The following is a 19,018-nucleotide window of genomic DNA, read 5'->3' as shown; positions in this document are numbered from 1 at the left end:
GAGACGCTGGGGGTCAGAGCTGTCTGCCCTTTCTGGTGGACAGCAGAGCTGGGTCAGTCTTCATGCAGTGGCTGGGCTCCACATGAGGCCGGCAGAGTCACGCTCCCATGGCACCTCTCCCTGGGGACCGTCCCCAGCCCCACTCTCCCCGCGGCTGCAACAGCACGCCCAGGTCAGCTCGACCTCAGCCAGGCTCTGACACACGAAGGTCACAAGAAGTAACAGCCCGTAACCAGAAACCCATCCGATTCCAGACTTGCTCCCGTGACCCGTGGCTGCCTGGTCCTGTGTGAGCAGGAGACGCGGAGACCGGCTCTGCTTAACTTCTCCTTCGGAGACTGCGGAAGGGACAGAGCCCTTTGCGTCCCGCTGGGCTCAGCTGTTTGTGTGACCCGGGCAGACTCTCCGCACTCCTCACGCTGCACTTGCAGCCTCGCAGCTGCAGCACGGTGTGTGTGCCCCTCGCTGGCAGCATCCCACCCAGCACTTGGGCTCCCTCCCCTGCCCAGCTGCCCCGTCCCCTCGGGCACATGGCTCAGGGCATCTTCTGAGGGCACGAGAGTGGAAGAGTTCAAAGAACAACAGTCCAAATGATGACTGGCTCTCATCCGCAGCATCTGCCTTTGGTTCCTTCCAAAGACACATTTCAAAACCTTTTAACACCGCTGATGTCAGAGGAGCTTTACAGAAACATCCGTCTGCCTCCCAACGCATCCGACTGTGCTGCCCCAGCAGCTTCTGCCCTTGCATGGGTTCCTCTGCTGGCCTTGTCCCGTGCCAAGAGTTGGAGACTCTGTGGTCTCATCCTCTGTGTTCATCCGGCTCAGCCGCAGCCCAGGGGGATGGACGAGGTGTCACGGGGCAGGATGCTCAGCGGGATGCGGGTCCCACCAGGCACAGTCCCGCAGCACCAACAGAGCAGAGCAGCTCCGGTGAGGGTGATGGGGACAGACACAGCCCAGAGACAGCCACACCAGCCCATCGTGATGAGTGACATCTGAGGAAGCCAAGCTCAGGGCCAAGGCGAATGGCCAGACATAGGTGGCCATGGCAAAAACCGAGTGCAAGAGCTTGAGGTTAAATGCAGCTCCCAACTGAACCAGGGAGCCCCACAGAAGTTTTTTTGCAGCTCACACATCTTCCCAGCAGTGTGGTCCCCGCTTACAGAGCTGGCCTTGAGTGTGGGCAGCCCAGCCAGCATCTCCGTCCATATCACGCTCGGCCTTCCATAGATCTCCCCACAGAGAACCTCCCTTGTCCCCCTAAAACTCCTCCTTTCCCCTAACCCTGTGTGGGAGAGGACTTTGGTGTGAAAAGCCACCGTCACGGCAAAGAGACTGCTGCCCTCCTGACTGGCCCATCCCTGCAGGTACGACCCTACCCAGCAACACCTTTCCAGTTCAGGCAACCTCCCCCCTCTCTTTCCCCATGCCTGGCAATCCAAGGGCCTCTGCTTCGCAGGAAACCTATGACGAATGCCAATCTCCTCCCTAAAAAAGATCTCCTTAGAGCTGCCCTCGCTCAGCACTTCTCCGATGCCCTGCCCAGCTCTATCTCATGACCGCGTAGGGCTGGCTGGTATTCGGCTTTCCGGCCCAAGCGAGATAGAAAAAATAAATAGCTCTATTTCTTCAGCCCTATCATTTAGGAAAAGGAAAGCTGCACACCATGACCACTCTTCAGCCTTTGATGTATTTTAATGTGCCCTGTAGCCTTGCAATTTTTTCCCCACATCATTACAGGATAATAGTAAGTGTGTGTTAACATAAGAGCTACCAAAGATGTTTGAAAGACTGGTTTGTCCCTCTGCAAAGGGAAATCCTCACCCTCCCTGCCATATGCACTTATCGCTTCAGAGTTTCATTCATCTTCGAGCTAGCCAGAAGTGCAGCTGCCTTTCTGGTGTTGTTCTTTTTTGTTTATTTGCTATTTCTGACATTGGCTGAAAAGAGAGTAGGAAAATTGCCAAAACACATGGAAAGGAGTTTCCTCATCTGACAATAACACAAGACAAGGCAGGACAAAGGAATTTAATTTGCCTGTTTTAATATTTTTAACAGATGTTGACTGTAAAAGAATGGGTATTACTCATTTGCATCTATCAGTGCCTTTTGATGATGGGTTAAGGGAAGAATTTTGGCATTGCTTTTACACTGATGTGCCCTCTAGTCAGATTTAATATGCATACAGATAAAGCTCACCAAGCTTTAAAAAACATTGTCCAAATTATCCCCAACTAAATGAGTATCCTATACTCATTTATGTGCTGTATGTATTAGGTACTTTCCTATACTCATGTATGTACTTTCCCAAAGCCTCAGCTTTCCATCTCGTTTTTTAGAAAGTGGCTTTGAATGTTTTCCCCATTTTATCTTTGAAGTGAAGCCCTTCACTTTTGCTGAGATGAGAAGCACTGTCACTTGGTCCTGCCCCGTGCTGTGGCATTCAAGCAGAGGGTTAAAGCAGCCCAGAAGAGGTTGGTTTGGCTCTTAGACATTTTGCTGTAACTAATTATTTTAGAACATTTACGTGACCTCTTTGACATGCCACAGATCCGGAAATCTCAGGAATATCTGTCTGAAATCCGTCTAGATCAACAGGCTAGTGCACCTCCCCAGCATACGCTGTTTGTACTCCAAGGGATGGACGCACGATGCCAGCGTGGATGCTGTGTGCAAACCCCCCACCTGCTAGTTTACTTTCTGAGAGGAGGAGCCTCCGTATAGAGGCACATTTCAGGAAGACATGGTAATTCGCGTCATGCAAAGTTTTTATGGTTGTTGTAAAATGCAGAGCCCAGGACACATTTCAAAACACTCAGGAGATCGGAGCCAGCTCTCGCCTTGCTGGGAGCCTGGTGGGAAGCGCCAAGCAGGACTTGCCTGCAGCTGTCCCTGCTGCCGAGGAACAGCCGCATGGGGCCAGCTCCGTCTTCGTCAGGGATGAAATCGTGACTTGGCCTCTTCTTGCCGTGTTTTCAGCTTGTCCTTCATCTTACAGATGGAAAATCCAACAGTTCCAGGAAGATCTCAGCACATGTTGGTCTGAGTTACCCGAAGGCTTGGCAGGTGTGGGAGGTCAGGAAGGCATGTCGCTGGCCCCACCAGCCCAGCCCAGGGACCTCTCTGTTGAACAGACAGAGGTGCTCGGGCCTGAGCTCTCCTTCATTCTCTTGAACTAGAAAACCTCTTTTGTTTTTGTTTTTGGTTTTTTTTTTCTGTGTGGCTTTTAATTATTTTGAACGGAAAAACCCTTCTTTTTTTCCCATGTGGCTGTTAGAATGACACTGTTCCCGCAAGCAGTTCCGCGGTTGTGGGTTTGGATGTGCTCAGTGGCTGCAAAAGAATTCGAAGGGAAGAGAAGCACAAGCACCAACAAGATTAGAAAATACTTCAATATTTTCACAATACAATTGGAAGGACGAGGTGCCTCCTTGCTTCATACCTGAAGGGTAAGTTCCTCAGCTGCAAAATGTTCCCTCTTCTACTCACAGAAAGCTCTCGGTGGATTGTCCTCTCATGAGGTACATTTCTAGGGGTGTGTTGCTGCCTGTAACAGTGTTGGACTCGGTGCTGCTGGATTCTCCTTGCCCTGCTGCTCCTGGGAACTAATAAATACTGCAGACTCTGCGGCTGCTTAAAACTCCTCCAAGCCTTTTATATTACTCATTGTTCTTCTCAAGATTATTTTTAATCCCGATTGGCAACCGAGCTCAGGGTGCAGCCCTGCGGTGGTAATTAGGAGGCAGAAAGGATTAACGGCTGCAGGAAGAGGTGGAGAAGTGGCCGTGGGCGCTGGAGAAGTACCTCCAGCGATGACTCAGTGGGAGGTGTGACGTGTTTGGACCGTGCCAGGTCCAGCTGCCCTGTGATGCAGGGCCACATTCGCATGGAAAGCAGAGTACACTCCGGGGAGTGGGAGAAGGGGACAGCGTTTCCTTAGTTCCCGCTCAGCAAATCCATCCCGAGGTGAGCCTGGGACTGCAGGACTTGTCTTTGCTTAGGAAGAAATTCAGCCGTGTCAGCCTCGCAGGGTGAGGTTTTGCAATATGCTTATTTCAGTGTGGGCCGATGATGACAGCGGTGACGTCTTGTCCCCGTTTTCCCACCGCAGCTGCCTCTCCTGCCCCCCTCCTCCTGCCGAGCCCGGGGATGTGGTGGCCGTGCAGCCAGTCGGGCTCGCCGAGCTGCCTGCAAGCAGGTCTCCCTTTGCCTGCGGACCGGAGAGCTTTCTGCTCCGTCAGCGGTGTGATCCGAGTCACCATGCGGCTGCACAGTCGTTAGGTCAGATGCAAACGGCAGGAAGGTGTCAGAGGTCGGGGCGGTGACGGGACCGTGTCTGCCAGCCGGAGCCTGCTGTGGCATCCCCTACAAAGGGAGGCTGGTGGCCATTGTGGTCCGCAGGATGCTGAGGCTGTCTGCCGGTGACAGTCCCATCATCGAGGGGCAACTGGAGCCAGGAGGAGGGTACTGGTGTCTGCTCCTTCCAAACTCCAAGTGAGAATGGAAAATAAGACGAGTTCTGATGGTGACAAAATAGGACAAGAAAAACATCGTGCCCTTCAGGAGGCAAAGACAGCTTGAAAAATTATGCTTATGGGGGAGGGAGAAGGAGCGGCGAGACATCTGTGCTTGTTTATTCATTCATGTTTCTACTAGTCTTTATTATATTTAGACTACGCTAGATGATACTAGAAATATTTTGCATCTAATGATGATCTGGGAAGCAAGGGTGCTCTGTGGCAGCCTTTACAGCTCCTCCTGGCCCAGGTTTCCTTACACATATTTGACACTTTGGATGCAGGTTACACTGCACTGTCATCCGACAGGGGTGTAAGCTCGGATCCTTTTCGGTTGGTTGTTTTGCTTTGTGTTTGCTAGCAGGCTGTAATCAGACAGGAGCAGAGGGAAATCAAATGTCATTAAGCACTGCGAGACCTCTGCCCTTTTTGAGCTGACACAGGGAAGTCCTTCATTTCTTTGACAGCTAAATGGGAGAAAACAAAACACAATGTTCCTTGTATTTCTAAACAGTCCCTGGAATGAAAAACGATCAATTCTGAGATGAAGGAATTAATTTTAGAGCTGGTGCCTGAAAAATGGTGGCGTCTGTGTTTGATACTTGAAGAGATACTAAGCTGGGACATTGTTATAGCCTCGTCGGTTGCCATACAGAGATGCAGAAAACTGGAACCACGTATTGCTTCATAGCAAGTCTATCAAGGACATCAGGCATACAATGTAATGTCTGTAAACTGCTTTCATCTTATTTTCTATAATAGTGATGTTTAACAATCACTTTGTCTTAACCCGCTTTCCTTTTCCCCTAGTCCGAAGTGAAAATTCTTCGAGTGAAGGGAGAGGAAGGAAACAAAGCCAGCAGTTTCAGCAGCTCGCAGCCGTGCCAGCTTTGTGCTGTTAGACAGGAATTAGCCGAGTGGGTCTCTCCTGACATGTGAAAACATCATTTTGCTTTTGTTATATCCTGGTGAATTCCACAGGTTTTTACTCACACAAAACTCTCTCTGGTGTTTACGACAAGAGTTAATTTGGCTGAGGATTAATCAGAAGCCTTAAATGCACAGCTCCCAACCTTTCCAGTGTTAGGTACAGCTCTGGAACCCTCTCGGTGTCTGACATCCATTCTGCAGGACCCATCCCCAGATAAAGTATCACCATGCAAGACCAATCTGTACCTTTTATGCTTTGTCACATCCTGTCCTACCGTTGCAGCGGGTTTTTCACTCGTGGTCTGTATTGGATGCTGTCTCAGTGTTGTGGCCGTAAGTCGTGCTCTGTGCCTCACACATGCTTTCCAGAGCCTGTGCATGCAACGCTGCGCACCATGAAACGCTGCCTGTCCTGGTGCTCGAGGGCTGCAGAGCAGCCCAAGCGGGGCTGCAGTTTCTCATGCGTCATCAGCAAGAGGGATGTGCCTCGGCCTTTGTTAGAAGTGTTTTTAAACCAGATGCCCCAGGGGGAGTGGACTGCTGGGCTGTTGAACTTTGGCTCCCCAGTTCAGCTCACAGTTGCCCTCTCTTATCTTTCATGTGTTTGCTGTCTTCTGGCTTTTCCACTTCTTCAGAACTTATTCCTGGAAAAGGGAGGGTAGGAACGGAAATACTCCATTAGACCTCTCTCTGCTGATTCACATTTCCATGGGGCACATGACCGGGCAAGCCAGATTCCTCCTGTTTTTAAGCACCACATACAAATCTCCGCTCCTGAATTACAGAAAACCTATGCTGCCAGCTACCACTGCTGACTGCCACATCAGCAAGGACTAAACCTGGCCAGAGGAGCTGCTGATCAAGAAATCAGATTTTCTAGGGTCTGGAAGAGTCAATATGTTGGATCAGATTCATCTGCTGGCTGCTGTGACAGTCCTGGGAGTCCTGGAGCAAGGTAGGGACCATCGGATGCAGATGCCCAAATATTTGCTGGATCAATCTGCTGTACCTCCACTGATTTCCTTTCACTTTCATATTTCACTGGCACTTCCCCGCTTTTCAGACAGTGGGCTGGTAATCTTGTCTAGGTTTAGAGAAGTATTCAACAAAACGAGTGCCTGGGAAGCCCTTCCTCTGAACTGGCCTACCTTCTCAGATCAGAAATTCCTTGGTAGGTCTTCTCCTCTGCAAAAGTGTAGGATTTCTTCCTTTGAAAATTTGGCTTACAGCAGTTTCTGAGGTTCATGTAGACGTTAGCAAGCAAAGAGCACTGTGGTGTGGAAAGGTGGAAGAACGGGCTGTGGTGTGTCACACAGAACATCTCCCAGACGTGGTTCCACACTGCATGATGATTTAATTCAGTGTCTGGGTGGCTTATCTGTGGTATCAGTTCTCTCCCTACTCACTTGGAAATGGAAAAAAGTAAAGATTGAAAAAACCTTAAAACTGGCTGTAACAAAGCGCATCTGAACTGTGTAGCAGTTTCGATAGATGATAGACGATTTGTTAATTACACAAGAGAGAAAGCAGACATCTGCCGGTGGTATGTGACTGCATACTCCTCGCTTCGCTGTTGCACTGGGTCAATCCTTTTCCTTGTCTGAAACTTAATCTGGGATTTTCATCCAGCTTTCTCTGTGATGTGGAGGTGCAATGTTAGGAGACCGCAGAACTTCTTGCCCTTACTTCTGGCAATCTCCTGGCCCCACTGTGCCTAGCTGAGGACTGACCACTGCTACTGTTCTCTCTTTTGCTGCAGCCTACTTCTTCCTCCAGGTGATCTATGCCAGGAGGACGTTTGGCATTTCTCCTCCAAAGACCTCAGGCCCACCTGAATTTGAGAGGATCTTTCGAGCACAGTAAGAAACTCCTCTTACAGGATGCTTTCCAGATCTCACGTCTAATGGCACTGCCCCTCCCCTGCTTTGCCATGTATTTCTCAGGACTGTAATTCAGCAGTTGCTCACCTCCCTCAGTGTTAAGTTAATGGGCTTAAGAGTCAGGACTGAGACTGCATTGGCTCATGAGTCCTAAACACACTAGCCATTACTGATAGAAACCCCACAGAAATCTCTGCTGTAGAGTGCAGGGCTGCTAAAGACATAGAATCATAGAATGGTTTGGGTTGGAAGGGACCTTTAGAGGTCATCTAGTCCAACCCCCCTGCAGTGAGCAGGGACATCTTCAACCAGACCAGGTTGCTCAAAGCGCTGTCCAACCTGGCCTTGAATGTTTCCAGGGACAGGGCCTCCACTACCTCTCTGGGCAATCTGTCCCAGTGCTTCACCACCCTTATGGTAAAAAATTTATTCCTTGTATTTAGTCTAAATCTACCCTCCCTTAGTTTAAAGCCATTGCCCCTTGTTCTATCTCAACAAGCCCTGCTGAAAATATTTTCCCCATCTTTCCTATAGGCCCCTTCAGGTACTGAAAGGTTGCTATAAGGTCTCCCCGCAGCCTTCTCTTCTCCAGAGAAGAACATAGTTGTGGGTGCCTGAGTCTTAGGCTGGTTTTAGCCCAGCTCTGTCAAAGCCTCAAGCAGCTTCAGCCCTGCTCTGAACCCCACTTGCTGGGAAGTACAAGCTCCCAGAGAGATCTCAGCTGAGGCTGGTATGGGGACAGCCACAACCCAGCATCTCTGCCGTCACTTCCGTGGTAGGGCTGTAGCGGGGAGGGAAGCAGAGAGGGAGGAAGCCTCCACTTTTGCTGTAGCTGAGCACTGAAAAAGAAGCAACTGGGCAGCAGCAGGAGGATCCCCTCAGCCATCGCCTTCTCTGCTCCTTCGCCAGCCTAGACTTGGCCTTGTTCAGCATCTCTCGGTCCTGCTTCTTTGTGTTTGGGGGGGACAGGGCACGGTGTACAAACGATCCAAACAGCTAAGCGCTCCCTCCCACCCCTGCGCGAAGCTGCTCTGGCCTTATCTGCTTAAGGCGCACGTCATCCTCAAGTATCTGCAGCCTGCTGAGCCAGACCTTCCTTGTGGCTTTGGGCTTCGGGGCTTTTACAGCAGAGTTTAAGCTGTGGCACTCGGGAAGGGGCAGTGGGGGTGGTTCGTGGAGCCTTTCTGTGCGCGGTCTGACCTGGGCATCTTTTACTTAATTTCTTGTGCCCTGGAGACTCCGTTCCTTCCACTGTTTAATTCCTGTGAATAAAGGTGGGATGAGAACTGCAGGGAAAGGTGCAAGCCTGGAGGTTTTTATGGTGACATCAGCTCTGAAAAGCCACAGCCTCCAGACTCTGGAAACTGCTCGGGGAAGCAAAGAAGGAACATCTTGTTTATGACCTTCCTCTTTCCTGCCAGGGTGAACTCCTCTGAGTATTTTCCTATTTTCCTGGCACTTCTATGGCAGGCTGGACTCTTCTTCCATCAAGGTGAGAACTGCCTGTTACCTGGTTTGTCACTGGATATGTTCCCCTGAGTGCTGGCTCAGTCCTCAGGTTCTGCTCATCTTCTGAACAATAAATTAGCCAGTAATTCTGTCTCTGCTGGGAGGGTAGAGCCAGAGGACACAGAGCCTCTATTCCTCCACTTTGGGCTACCTGCTCAGCTCAAAGTAGCTCTAAAAAGCCTTGGAGATGGTCACTGTGATCTCTCTCAACTGCAGGTCTGGCTGCAGCCTTGGGTCTGCTCTATCTCTATGCCCGCTACTGCTACTTTACGGGATATCGGGCATCGTCCTCAGAAAGGTAATCGCCTCGGCCAGCCTGGGGTACATGGTAACCCCCAGGGGTTTGCATTTGGGACCATAATGTGCTTCGGGAAGCTGGGGACTCCCTCTGGCTGCTTCGAGGTCCCTGCATGACTCAGCCTTGCCGAGCTCTCCCCGGGACATAATGTGGGCATGGGTACAGGGCTGGGGCCAGAGACACAGGTACGGGGCAGGGCAGAGCTGCCCCGAGGCCTCGGGGTGGGTGTGTGGTCCCTCCATGCAGGGGACAGGGGACAGCCAGGGGCTGCCTCTCCACCCCACTTCTCTGGGGAGGAAGGGACCGTTCCCGGGTGAAGGCAGCGATGCTGGGTCTCAGCCGGCTCCCTCTCCTCCCCCAGGCTCACCCCGATATACACGAGCACCGGAGTTCTCTGGATTCTCATTGCAGCATCAGCCTTGGGCATCTTGCATTTCTTCCTCTCTCACTATGTGGGGCTGAACGTCCTCCAGCTTCTCACAGCGTGACCTGCTCCTCTGTCCCTCATCCGTGTCCTTGCCCTTGAGTCCTGCTCCCTCCCACCCATGGTAACAGACTGGATGTACCTAATACAGCACAAGCGACAAATCCACCCTCACCTGAGCACCTCCCTCCCCGCTGCCCAGCACCGGCACGAACTGCTGAGCTCTTCAGGAGATACTTTTGCCCCCATGGCACTCTTCATGCCAAGCGCTCCACATCTGGCAGCTCCATCATGCCTGATGCGGAAACAACAACGCTCCAAAACAAGGGGAATTTTAGGAAAAGCGGACACAGAAAAGCAAACTCATCTCAGCCTGAGCTTCCCAGAAAGCTGCCCCAGGGAATCACCACGGGCACCTTCCTCCAGCAGCTCTGCCTTCAGCCCAGCCACCCGAACGTGGGTTCCTGCCAGTTTGCCAAGGCCCACACCTAAGAAAGGTATTTGTTTGAAACCAGATGTGGGCTGAGGCATAACAAAAGAGGTGAGGCATTAACAGGAGTCATCAACGTGTTGTGCGAAAGTCTGTTAGTGCCCTTGTAATGGTTATTAGCCATAGCCCATGGGCGATACTGTAAATCCGACTGCACAAACTCATAACCACCGCTGCATGTATCACTTTCAATACTGCTGAGTGACAACATGCACAAAGAAAAAAGGCACTGAGCTCGCTGCACTGGGTGTCTCCCTGTGGGTCTGCAATTAGCAGAGAACAAAACCAGGAGTATCTGAACGCAAGGCATCTGCCTTGGTTTCCCCGTGGTGCGGGGAACTTAGGTCCCGGCAGAGGAGAGCTCTGAGGAGGGAGAAGCTGATTTTCAGAGGTGCTGAGCTCCCAGATTTGAGGCTGAGCTGCTCAGCACCAAGGAGTGGTCCCCGCTGGGTGCTTTGCCCGGTGCTCGGGTCCCCCGCCGAGCTTGGCTCCCCTGGGGCAGGAAGGGCTGGATTTTCACGGGAGCTCAGGGTTCACAGCGCTGATGCTTTTGGCCACCGGTCCGCTCGTGTTGGCGACACAGCTCAGAAGACACCAGCAGTGCTCTGAGCCATCATCACAGGGGGACTTCACGCCGAACCCGGACAGCGAAAATAACGGCATTAACATGCTGCCAGTCTAATCACATTTTAAAGCCCGCCATCCTCCACTCCCTTCCCCTGTAGTTTGCATATCTAGACTGTAAGAACACAAGGCAGGGGTTTTTTTGGAAGAAATGATTAATTTTTCACATTGTTTCATTTCCTTCCTTGCATTTTAAATTGGCTTATCCAGCAAAGCCCCCAGTCCATTTCCCTTTCGGGCTCTCCTGCCTTGGAGTCATGCTGCCGTGTTGAAGTTGGCAAACACTGCAGGGGAAGGCTTCAATCCAAACAAAAACAACCATACAGCACTTGCCTCTGCAAAGTTTTCAGTGCAGTGGGGCCCCATCCTCACCAGAACCCCCAAGTGTCACAGCAAGACAAACAACAACAAAACAATTTTTTTTCTAGAAGCTTTGGTAATACACTTTGGAAAAGGCTGAGCATTGTTTAACCCTGGCTGTGCCTTAGCAAGGCCAGGGAGGAGGAGGCATGCCACCTGCCCCCACTGAGATTTTACTTAGCCTTTACATTAATACGTCCCACCATCTCCTGAAGTTCACTCTCCGTCCTTACCTTTTTGCCAGCATAACCACTCACCTCGCAGAGGGTGAATACAGAAGGACCAGCCCCAGCTGCCAGTGCAGGTCCTGGCTCCGTGTCAAAACCCCGCTGTCTCAGGTTAGTCCAAGCATGTGCTCACCAGTTCTGCAGACACAACCTCCATCTTTTACCCTGCAACCAGTTTTCTAACCTTGCCGTGTCGGCCCAGAGCCATTACCCACCTCAGCCCGGCTTGTCTCAGCTCTGTGTGTGACAGGGCTGCAGAATGACTCAGAGGAGGGAAGTTAATGATTCAGCAGTGAGGCTGTGGCAAGCCGGCTTCTCCCGCTGGACACACAAGAAGACCATTAAAAATCTTGGTGCAGCACAGCCAGGCTCTGGCCCCGGCTGCCTGCTGTCGCTAGCTCTGCCACAGAGAAACCACACGGCACATCATCCCCTTCATACAATCGTCAGAGGGGTCGTTTCAGGTGCCTCTCGCAGCAGGAAAGCTCCTCCTCTCCACCCAGGGATGCTGTCATTACTCTGAACTGTCATCAAAGGAAATCACGTTGCACCGGACCACGGTTCAGCAATGCAACCGATGGTTGCAGGATTAACCCAACTCCAAATGCTGCTGCCGCACAGCGTGTTGCACTGGTGCTGCATGAAACCACTTTGCCCACTTGCATCTGCTGCAGAGGTGCTGAGGAGCCAGGTTTGGACTGGCAGGGTGTGTGCTGGGCGGGACAGGGTCCACTCGTGCCCCTCCAAGGTTACGCAGCTCCGGGGTGACCACCTAGCTGGTGGGCAGAGCATCCCGGGAGTCCCAGTTTGACGGCAGTCCAACCGCCCAGCAGCACTGGTGCTGCTGCACGGCCGATCGCAGAACCACAACTTCCACTGCCGGGGGGGGTGAGGTTCCTCGTCGCTGCTGCTGTCCCCACTGCCCCCTCCCCGACTCCTGCACTCACAGGAGCCATGATGGGTGCTGACCCTCCATGCTGGTTTTGGCTGGGGTGGAGGTAATTTTCTTCACAGTAGCTGGTATGGGGCCGTGTTTTGGATTTGTGCTGAAACCAGGGTTGGTAACACAGGGCTGGTTGAGCTGCTGCTGAGCGGTGCTTACACAGAGCCAAGGCCTTCCCTGCTCCTCACCCGCCGGCGAGCGGGCTGGGGGTGCGCGGGAAGCCGGGACCCCCGCTGCCCCCAGGGACCCGCCATGCCGCACGGCGTCGTGCTCAGCGCACCGAGCTGGAGGAAGAAGAAGGAAGGGGGGCACGTGTGGAGCGGTGGCGTTTGCCTTCCCAAGTCACCGTTAGGTGTGACGGAGCCCGGCTCTCCTGGGGACGGCTGAGCACCTGCCTGCCCACGGGAAGGGGGGAATGAATCCCTTCTTTTGCTTTGCTTGCGTGCGCGGCTTTCGCTTTACCTATTAAACTGTCTTTACCTCAGCCCACAAGTCTTCTCGCTTCTACCCTTCGATGCTTTCCCCCGTCCCAGCGCGGGGTCCGGTGCTTGGCTGCCGGCTGGGGTCGGCCCACGAAGCCACCTCAGCTCCTCTCCCTCAGCGGAGACGCCTGAGGGAGCAGCCCCGGCAGGGGGCGCTGGAGCCGCGCGGCTGGGACCGGCGGAACCGGGGGGACCTCGCGGGGGGAGCGGCGGGTCCCGGCCCGGCAGCCTGCGGCGGAGGCGGCGGTCACTGCACCCCCGAGGCGGCCCGGGCAAACCCTCCTGCTCCGGGCAGGCCCCGGCATCTAGGGGAGCGGGGGGGGGCCCCGGAGCCTCGCCGAAATCCGCTGGAGCCGGCTTAGGACGGGCATGAGAACCCCCTGCGAGCGCTGTGCGGGGTCCCCGGGCTCCCGCCCGCCTCCTCCCCTCACGGCGGCCGGATGTTTGGAAGCAGCGTGCCCTGGGTGCCAAGGCCAGGGGTCTCCTGGGTCCATCAAGAGGAGCGTGGCCAGCAGGTCGAGGGAGGTTCTTCTCCCCCTCTGCTCTGCCCTGGTGAGGCCTCATCTGGAGCACTGTGTCCAGTTCTGGGCTCCCCAGTTCAAGAAAGATGAGGAGCTACTGGAGAGAGTCCAGTGGAGGGCTACGAGGATGAGGAGGGGACTGGAGCATCTCTCCTACAAGGAAAGGCTGAGGGAGCTGGGCTTGTTCAGCCTGGAGAAGAGAAGGCTGAGAGGGGACCTTAGAAATGCTTATAAATATCTCAAGGGTGGGTGTCAGGACGGGGCCAGACTCTTTCCAGTGGTGCCCAGCGACAGGACAAGGGGCAACGGGCACAAACTGAAGCAGAGGAAGTTCCAGCTGAACATGAGGAAGAACTTCTTCCCTCTGAGGGTGACGAAGCACTGACACAGGCTGCCCAGAGAGGTTGTGGAGTCTCCTTCTCTGGAGATATTCAAATCCCTCCTGGACGCGGTGCTGTGCAGCCTGCTCTGGGTGACCCTGCTTTGGCAGGGGGGTTGGACTGGGTGACCCACAGAGGTCCCTTCCAAGCCCTGCCATGCTGGGATTCTGAAATCTGCTCTGATAAAGCCACGGCCTTGCCAGCGGAGCAGCCAGCCGGACGGGAGGTTGGCAGAGAGCAAAGGAATCCTGCAGAACCAGTGAGAACTTTTTTCATTGCAAGAAACTCACAGGCTGAATTTGTAAACAAGGCTCGGTGCCCCGACAGGGCTTGTTCCCACGCGAGCAGATGAGTGACGATGAAAGCGCACAGCTCTGTCCCCCTGACGAAGCACTTGCCACCCGCTGCAGGGATAGCCAGCACATGTGTGTTCCTATTTCTGCTTTCACGGGAACCCAGCTGGGTTCCTGCAAGGCTTTTGTACTGCGCTGCAGAAGTTTGTAGTTTATTTTACCTTGAAAATTTCAAGGGCGCCCAGGTGTACTTTCCTACACGTCGTGTGACAGCCCGTGCAGGATACAGGCACAGACAGGTCCGGTGCACAGGCACTGGCAGGTTTACACGTGGCCCCCAGCACCGAAACACCGGGCCCTGGGAGCAGGGAAAAAATGCACCCTTCTCCCGAGCCCGAGAAGAGCGACCCAGTCCCTCAGGAGCCCAGCTTGGTGGGACTGACGGAGCACACCCTGGAACTTCCCCAGGAAGCAGCGCTGCTAACTTTTTTGGGGGGTGTGTTTGGGAGGGGAAGGGCCTGTGGGGCTGGGAGAGGAGGGTGCAGCTGGTGGTCCTGGCTTTGTGGCAGTGGGATGTCACCCAGGTTTCCATAGCACCAGCATCCATAACACGGGGCCAAGGGGAGGGAAAGAAGTAGGTCAGACTGGGCTAACAATACCCAGACGTGTCTATCTGCGGCTCAGGCTGATCCGGGGAAAGGGGGTGAAACAGAAGAGAAAGGGAGAGGGAGAAAAGAAGAAAAAAAAACGAAGAAAAAACACAAAGTGCCCATAGTTTGAGCAATGCATTTCTTACCCTCAGAAAAATAAGGACCACCTTTGTGTGTCAGTACTGAGAGACCGAGACTAGCACCCACCTCCTGCCCATCTGACAACAGACTACAAGGGAATTCAAATGCTAATTTGGAGCCAGACTTCTCAATGGGTCTTTATTTCTGCAGCAGCGCCAGGACCGGAGCTCTGGGGAGCCAGCCCGCTGGAGCTGTGAAGATGCTCATCCCCAGACCAGCACTGTGGGATGCTTTCCTTTCCCCTCTCCATTCCTCATCCTCATTTTATTACCCCCTTGTTTTAGTTTTACTTGTTTACATTCAAGTGACTTCAAGGGCAAGGAAAAAGCAAGGCAGTCACCCCTGAGTTGTGTAACTGAAATAACTGCGGTAGTGACCCATTTTATGTGCTGAGTCTGCAGAGGCCTCCCTGTCAACGTAACAGCGTTTTGGTGCTTGCCTGCGCACAGTCCGGTCGTTTTGCATGATGTATCCATCAGTGCCAACACCGAGAAGAACGTTATGGGCAGTAAACCCAGAACCCTCTTGATGTGAGTAAAGGTACGGACACACAGATTGGTGGGGTGCACAGCAGAGCAAGGTCAGAGGCAGGAGGAGTGCTCTGCTCCAGGGGAAGCAGGAGGGTGTAGGTGCAAGAACACAACCCTCACTGGAGAGGCTGGGACAGACTGGGGTGAAGGTGGCTGACCCGTGTCGCACATGCGGTTTGACAGCTCCGTGTTTGTATTGAGCACGGCACCGTCGCAGAAGAGATGCAGCTGTGGGTGCAGGCGCAGGGTGTTTCTGACAGGCCTGTGAGAGCAGGACCCTCACCTGCAGGCAAATACTCCCTTGCCATGGGCCACAGCCCTATTCAGTAAAAACCATCTGTGGATTAGATGGTGGGGCAGAATCAAAGCAAAAACAAAGCTATCTGCCACTTTGTGTGTTAGCAGGTCAAGACAAAGGAGGCCAGGAAAATCCACACTCTGAGGTTACAATTGGTGTCATCTTCACCTTTTATACCTCCCAGTAATTATCACTTGTAAGTGATAAGAGAGCACCAAGAATTCATCTTTCCCCTGGTGAGGGCAGAGCCACAGGCTATACAAGGTGGACAGGGCTTAACGTGCCCTTTGTGAATACCCTCCTTGCAAAGGAAAACTTAGACATCTGCTCTGGCAGCTTAGGAAGGAGCGTGCCCTGCTCCAGCCCTCACCGATGCTGTGCCCGACTCTGTGTTCAGCAATTCCCAGAGTCTAAGAGCTAAAGGTAAAAGCTAGGTGGGAAGAGCAAAAGTCGGGTCAGCACGCAGGAGGGCTCGCAGAGCACTCCTGAAGTGAGAGAATAAAAGAGGACCAGTGCCAGCAGCATGTGCCTCAGCTGCGTTGCTTTGACGTTGCACTGCTTGACAAGAGAAAGCTGGGCGATGCCAAACAGCTCAGGCAATGCTACCTGCACGGGGTGGAGGTCGGGGATCATCATGTCGGCAAGGATGAAACCAGTGAGCTGCTGCGGTCGCTGCTCCTGAGCCTGCCATTGCCGAGTGGCTAAAACAGGCTCCATTTCATGAATGCGGGTGGCTAGGATAACCAGAGCTCAGGCAGTGTTACCTGTCCTGATACAGACACCACAGCACGCTCTCCCAAGCTCTCCCAAGACTGGACTCAGCCACCCCCGCTGTAAAGTATTTACAGCTTCACAGCTCGTTCTCCTTCTGGGAGGGAGTAAGGAAATGCAGACAAGGCTTATTGAAAGGGATGCAGATGGACACTTGGCCACCTCCCTCCTGGCTGGTGCAAGGCTGAACTGCCAAAGAGCTGTCAATGTTCTGCCTGAGTGAATAAATCTCCTCGGAGAGCAGCCTGATGAGCTCAGTGCAGCACTGCAGGGCTGGATGGCTTTTGGATCAGAGCTGACTCATGCCCCCCTAGCTCAGGGTCAGGCAAAACCTGCAGATACCTGAACACACTGGTAGAAGACACCTCTTCTACTGCTGGAACTACATCCGCAGCAGGGTAGCTAGCCGTATCAGTCAGAAACAGTTCTGCCAACTGCCATAATTGCCATGGTACAAACCTGCAACGGTAACAGGCCCCAGTTACACTAATGAACAGAAAAACATCAGACAGGTGAACTCCCAATGGAGGCCCAAGAGGATGCGATCACCGAGGGAGCAGAACAGAGGGAATTTCTCCACTCCCTTTTGACAAAGAATGCTGAGCGTAAGCTGCAGGTAAGCTGGTGGTATAAAGGGAAGGGTAACAGATTCAAAGAGTACAGCAGTGGCCTCAGAGAGGAGGGACTTGGGTATCTGCTTTTCACTTTTTGCCTCTTCAATTGGCTTCCAGACTGGCTTGGCTTCTTAGCAAACTACAGATTAGGAAAACTGGGGAGCATGAGCTCCTGCCCAGCCCCTGGTACAGACCACCATTTTCCAAGTAATGAATAAAGACAAAACAGGTGAAAAGGAAGAAAGTAAAGGTGAAGTGGAACAAAAAAGCCTCTTAAACTGCCCAAAGCAAAAGCAAGAGGGAGGCTGCATTAGCAAAGCTGTGAATTGGCAGCATTAGCCAATGATGAACGCAGCCATGTTATCTAAGATGGTAGAACACACATCATGCATATTTAATAGCACTCTTTAGCTTGTATTCGTCACAGCACTACAGCTAGAGGCTCTTTCTAAAGCCATAGGTAGTGACAAGAAGGCTATAATTGAATTCTAGGGCCTTTGACTGGCAGTCACCCATATAGAGAAACCTACAAAGCAAGCATTGGTAGTACAAGACTTCCGTGCATTCCTCGTTTTCAGACCTCAGATGATAAAGCAAGGAGGCTGCTAGCAGTATTTATTGAGAGTTAATCAGGTCTGCAAATGAACTCTAACATCCTGAATTATACATGTTTATATGCAAATGCCAGGAACACGCAACACACGTAGCTGAGACATGAAGGATGAAGCTCAGGATGGAGGCAGAAGAACAAATGGGTAACATCTAGCTAGGAAAGGGAAGGTGGATACAGTGATGGGGTCAGGATGATGGGCATTGAGTTCTGAGTCTTTTCAGAGCAAGTGTTTAAACTCTGATCACTGTTCTCCCTGAAATGGCAAATGCTGGCCCATAAAAGAATTATTGGTAATTATGTTTTGTATTGCAATAATATCTCCAAAACCTCAGAAATCAGCATCTGCATCGCTTCCAGACACGCAAAGTATCTCCGTGTGCTTAGATGCCTATAGACCCCTTGAACCAGAGCTGCAGATTTTCTCCATTATTTTCTTGCCCAGGAAAGAAACGTAAGCAAGCTAACAAAGCGAGATTTATGACTGGTACCAAACAGAAACATCCTGAGCAGCTTCAAGGAGGAGCTTTACTTTGGTCCAGCTTATAACACAACTCCTCAGCTTCATGCATCTCTCTGCAGGTTGGACTGGTTCTCATGCTGTCCTGGTGCAGGTCTCTGCTCCCAGCCCCGCTCACCATGAACTTCACTGAGATGTCACACGGGCTCTGGGACTAGATAATTTCCCCAGCAGATTTCTACCCAAGAAGCCATCTCTTTGCCCATTTTCTACCAGATGGACTAGAAAACCTAACAGGCTGAGCTCGGCTTAGATGACAGCCTTCCCCAGGCTGACCTGAACGAGGCGAAATTTGTCTTCTGGGAATACAAGGGGGAAAATGAGAGCAGCTCCTCTCCCCAGCAGGGTGTGTGCCTTTCCCCTTTGCAGGAACGGGCCAGTGAAATTTCTGAAGCAGAACAAAGCCCGTTCAGAGAAAATCAAGTACCTGAAGCCGCAGCTCGAGCTGCAGACAGACATGCTGACAGACACACTGCAGGTCAGCTGTGTCTGCTGGAAAGCAAGGTACAGGTGTCCGGCTGGCACCATGAAACAAAAAAGCCGGGTAAACTGATGATGCTTAAGCCCTAGAAGAAATCACAGAAGCCAGATCTGGATGTTTGCATGTGTAAAACACATACATAGTTGTTTCCTTGCTCAAGAAACCTAGTAAAATCCTGCATCCAATGTTTCCAGTGAGATTTTTATCCCCTACCTCACTTTTTGCTCACGTACCACGGGAACGTACCCTTACTTGCAACAGCACTCACCAGACGCGGCCTCTCAGGAAGAAGGCTGCTGCTGTTAACAGCAACTCCACTTCAACTGTTAATTATTTTCATCCTTCAAACACCACATATACATTGGCTAATTATAACTCGTCTGGTAACTGCTGATGTCTGTCTTTGCCTCTGCTGTTCACGGTCACATTCTTCCCCTAGAAGTGGCTCTACCCAACTTCCTCTCAGACGTGTCAGGTTTCCAGGCAGGCAGGTATTCAGCCTACGTTTAACAGCAATTACATT

General features: G+C 52.3%; 1 protein-coding gene and 1 long non-coding RNA gene across 3 annotated transcripts; one reads left to right on the top strand and one right to left on the bottom strand.

The window, feature by feature from the left end:
* Window positions 1-2,029: 2,029 nt before the first annotated feature.
* On the bottom strand, window positions 2,030-5,952 carry LOC142363940 (uncharacterized). Its single transcript, XR_012766046.1, has 2 exons — window positions 5,696-5,952; window positions 2,030-4,986 (listed from the first exon to the last, which is right to left on the bottom strand). It is a non-coding gene; the product is annotated as an uncharacterized LOC142363940 (long non-coding RNA).
* Window positions 3,028-11,372, top strand: LOC104326890 (leukotriene C4 synthase). 2 transcript variants are annotated; one of them, XR_012766045.1, is made up of 7 exons: window positions 3,028-3,451; window positions 6,085-6,404; window positions 7,209-7,308; window positions 8,751-8,821; window positions 9,055-9,136; window positions 9,498-10,101; window positions 11,279-11,365. XR_012766045.1 is itself a non-coding variant. In XM_075441586.1 (6 exons), the coding sequence occupies exons 2-6, from the start codon at window positions 6,347-6,349 to the stop codon at window positions 9,622-9,624; spliced, it is 438 nt and encodes a 145-aa protein (XP_075297701.1). In that variant the 5' UTR covers window positions 3,028-3,451; window positions 6,085-6,346; the 3' UTR covers window positions 9,625-11,372. The 2 variants fall into 2 exon arrangements, 1 of the variants encoding a protein (XP_075297701.1); XM_075441586.1 differs by having other exon boundaries at window positions 9,498-11,372.
* Window positions 11,373-19,018: the final 7,646 nt, after the last annotated feature.

The sequence above is a fragment of the Opisthocomus hoazin genome, chromosome 22 (genome assembly GCF_030867145.1).
Source record: "Opisthocomus hoazin isolate bOpiHoa1 chromosome 22, bOpiHoa1.hap1, whole genome shotgun sequence".
Classification (NCBI taxonomy): domain Eukaryota; kingdom Metazoa; phylum Chordata; class Aves; order Opisthocomiformes; family Opisthocomidae; genus Opisthocomus; species Opisthocomus hoazin.
The sequence above is the reverse complement of the archived record's forward strand: the minus strand, read 5'-3'. Positions and strand labels throughout refer to the sequence as shown.

Excerpts from the sequence above, each read along its gene's own strand:
- LOC104326890 (XM_075441586.1), top strand. The coding sequence starts at position 6,347 with ATGTTGGATCAGATTCATCTGCTGGCTGCTGTGACAGTCCTGGGAGTC. Across the intron at positions 7,309-8,750 it reads GAGAGGATCTTTCGAGCACA|GGTGAACTCCTCTGAGTATT; the intron begins GTAAGAAACTCC and ends CTTTCCTGCCAG. Across the intron at positions 8,822-9,054 it reads TGGACTCTTCTTCCATCAAG|GTCTGGCTGCAGCCTTGGGT; the intron begins GTGAGAACTGCC and ends TCTCAACTGCAG.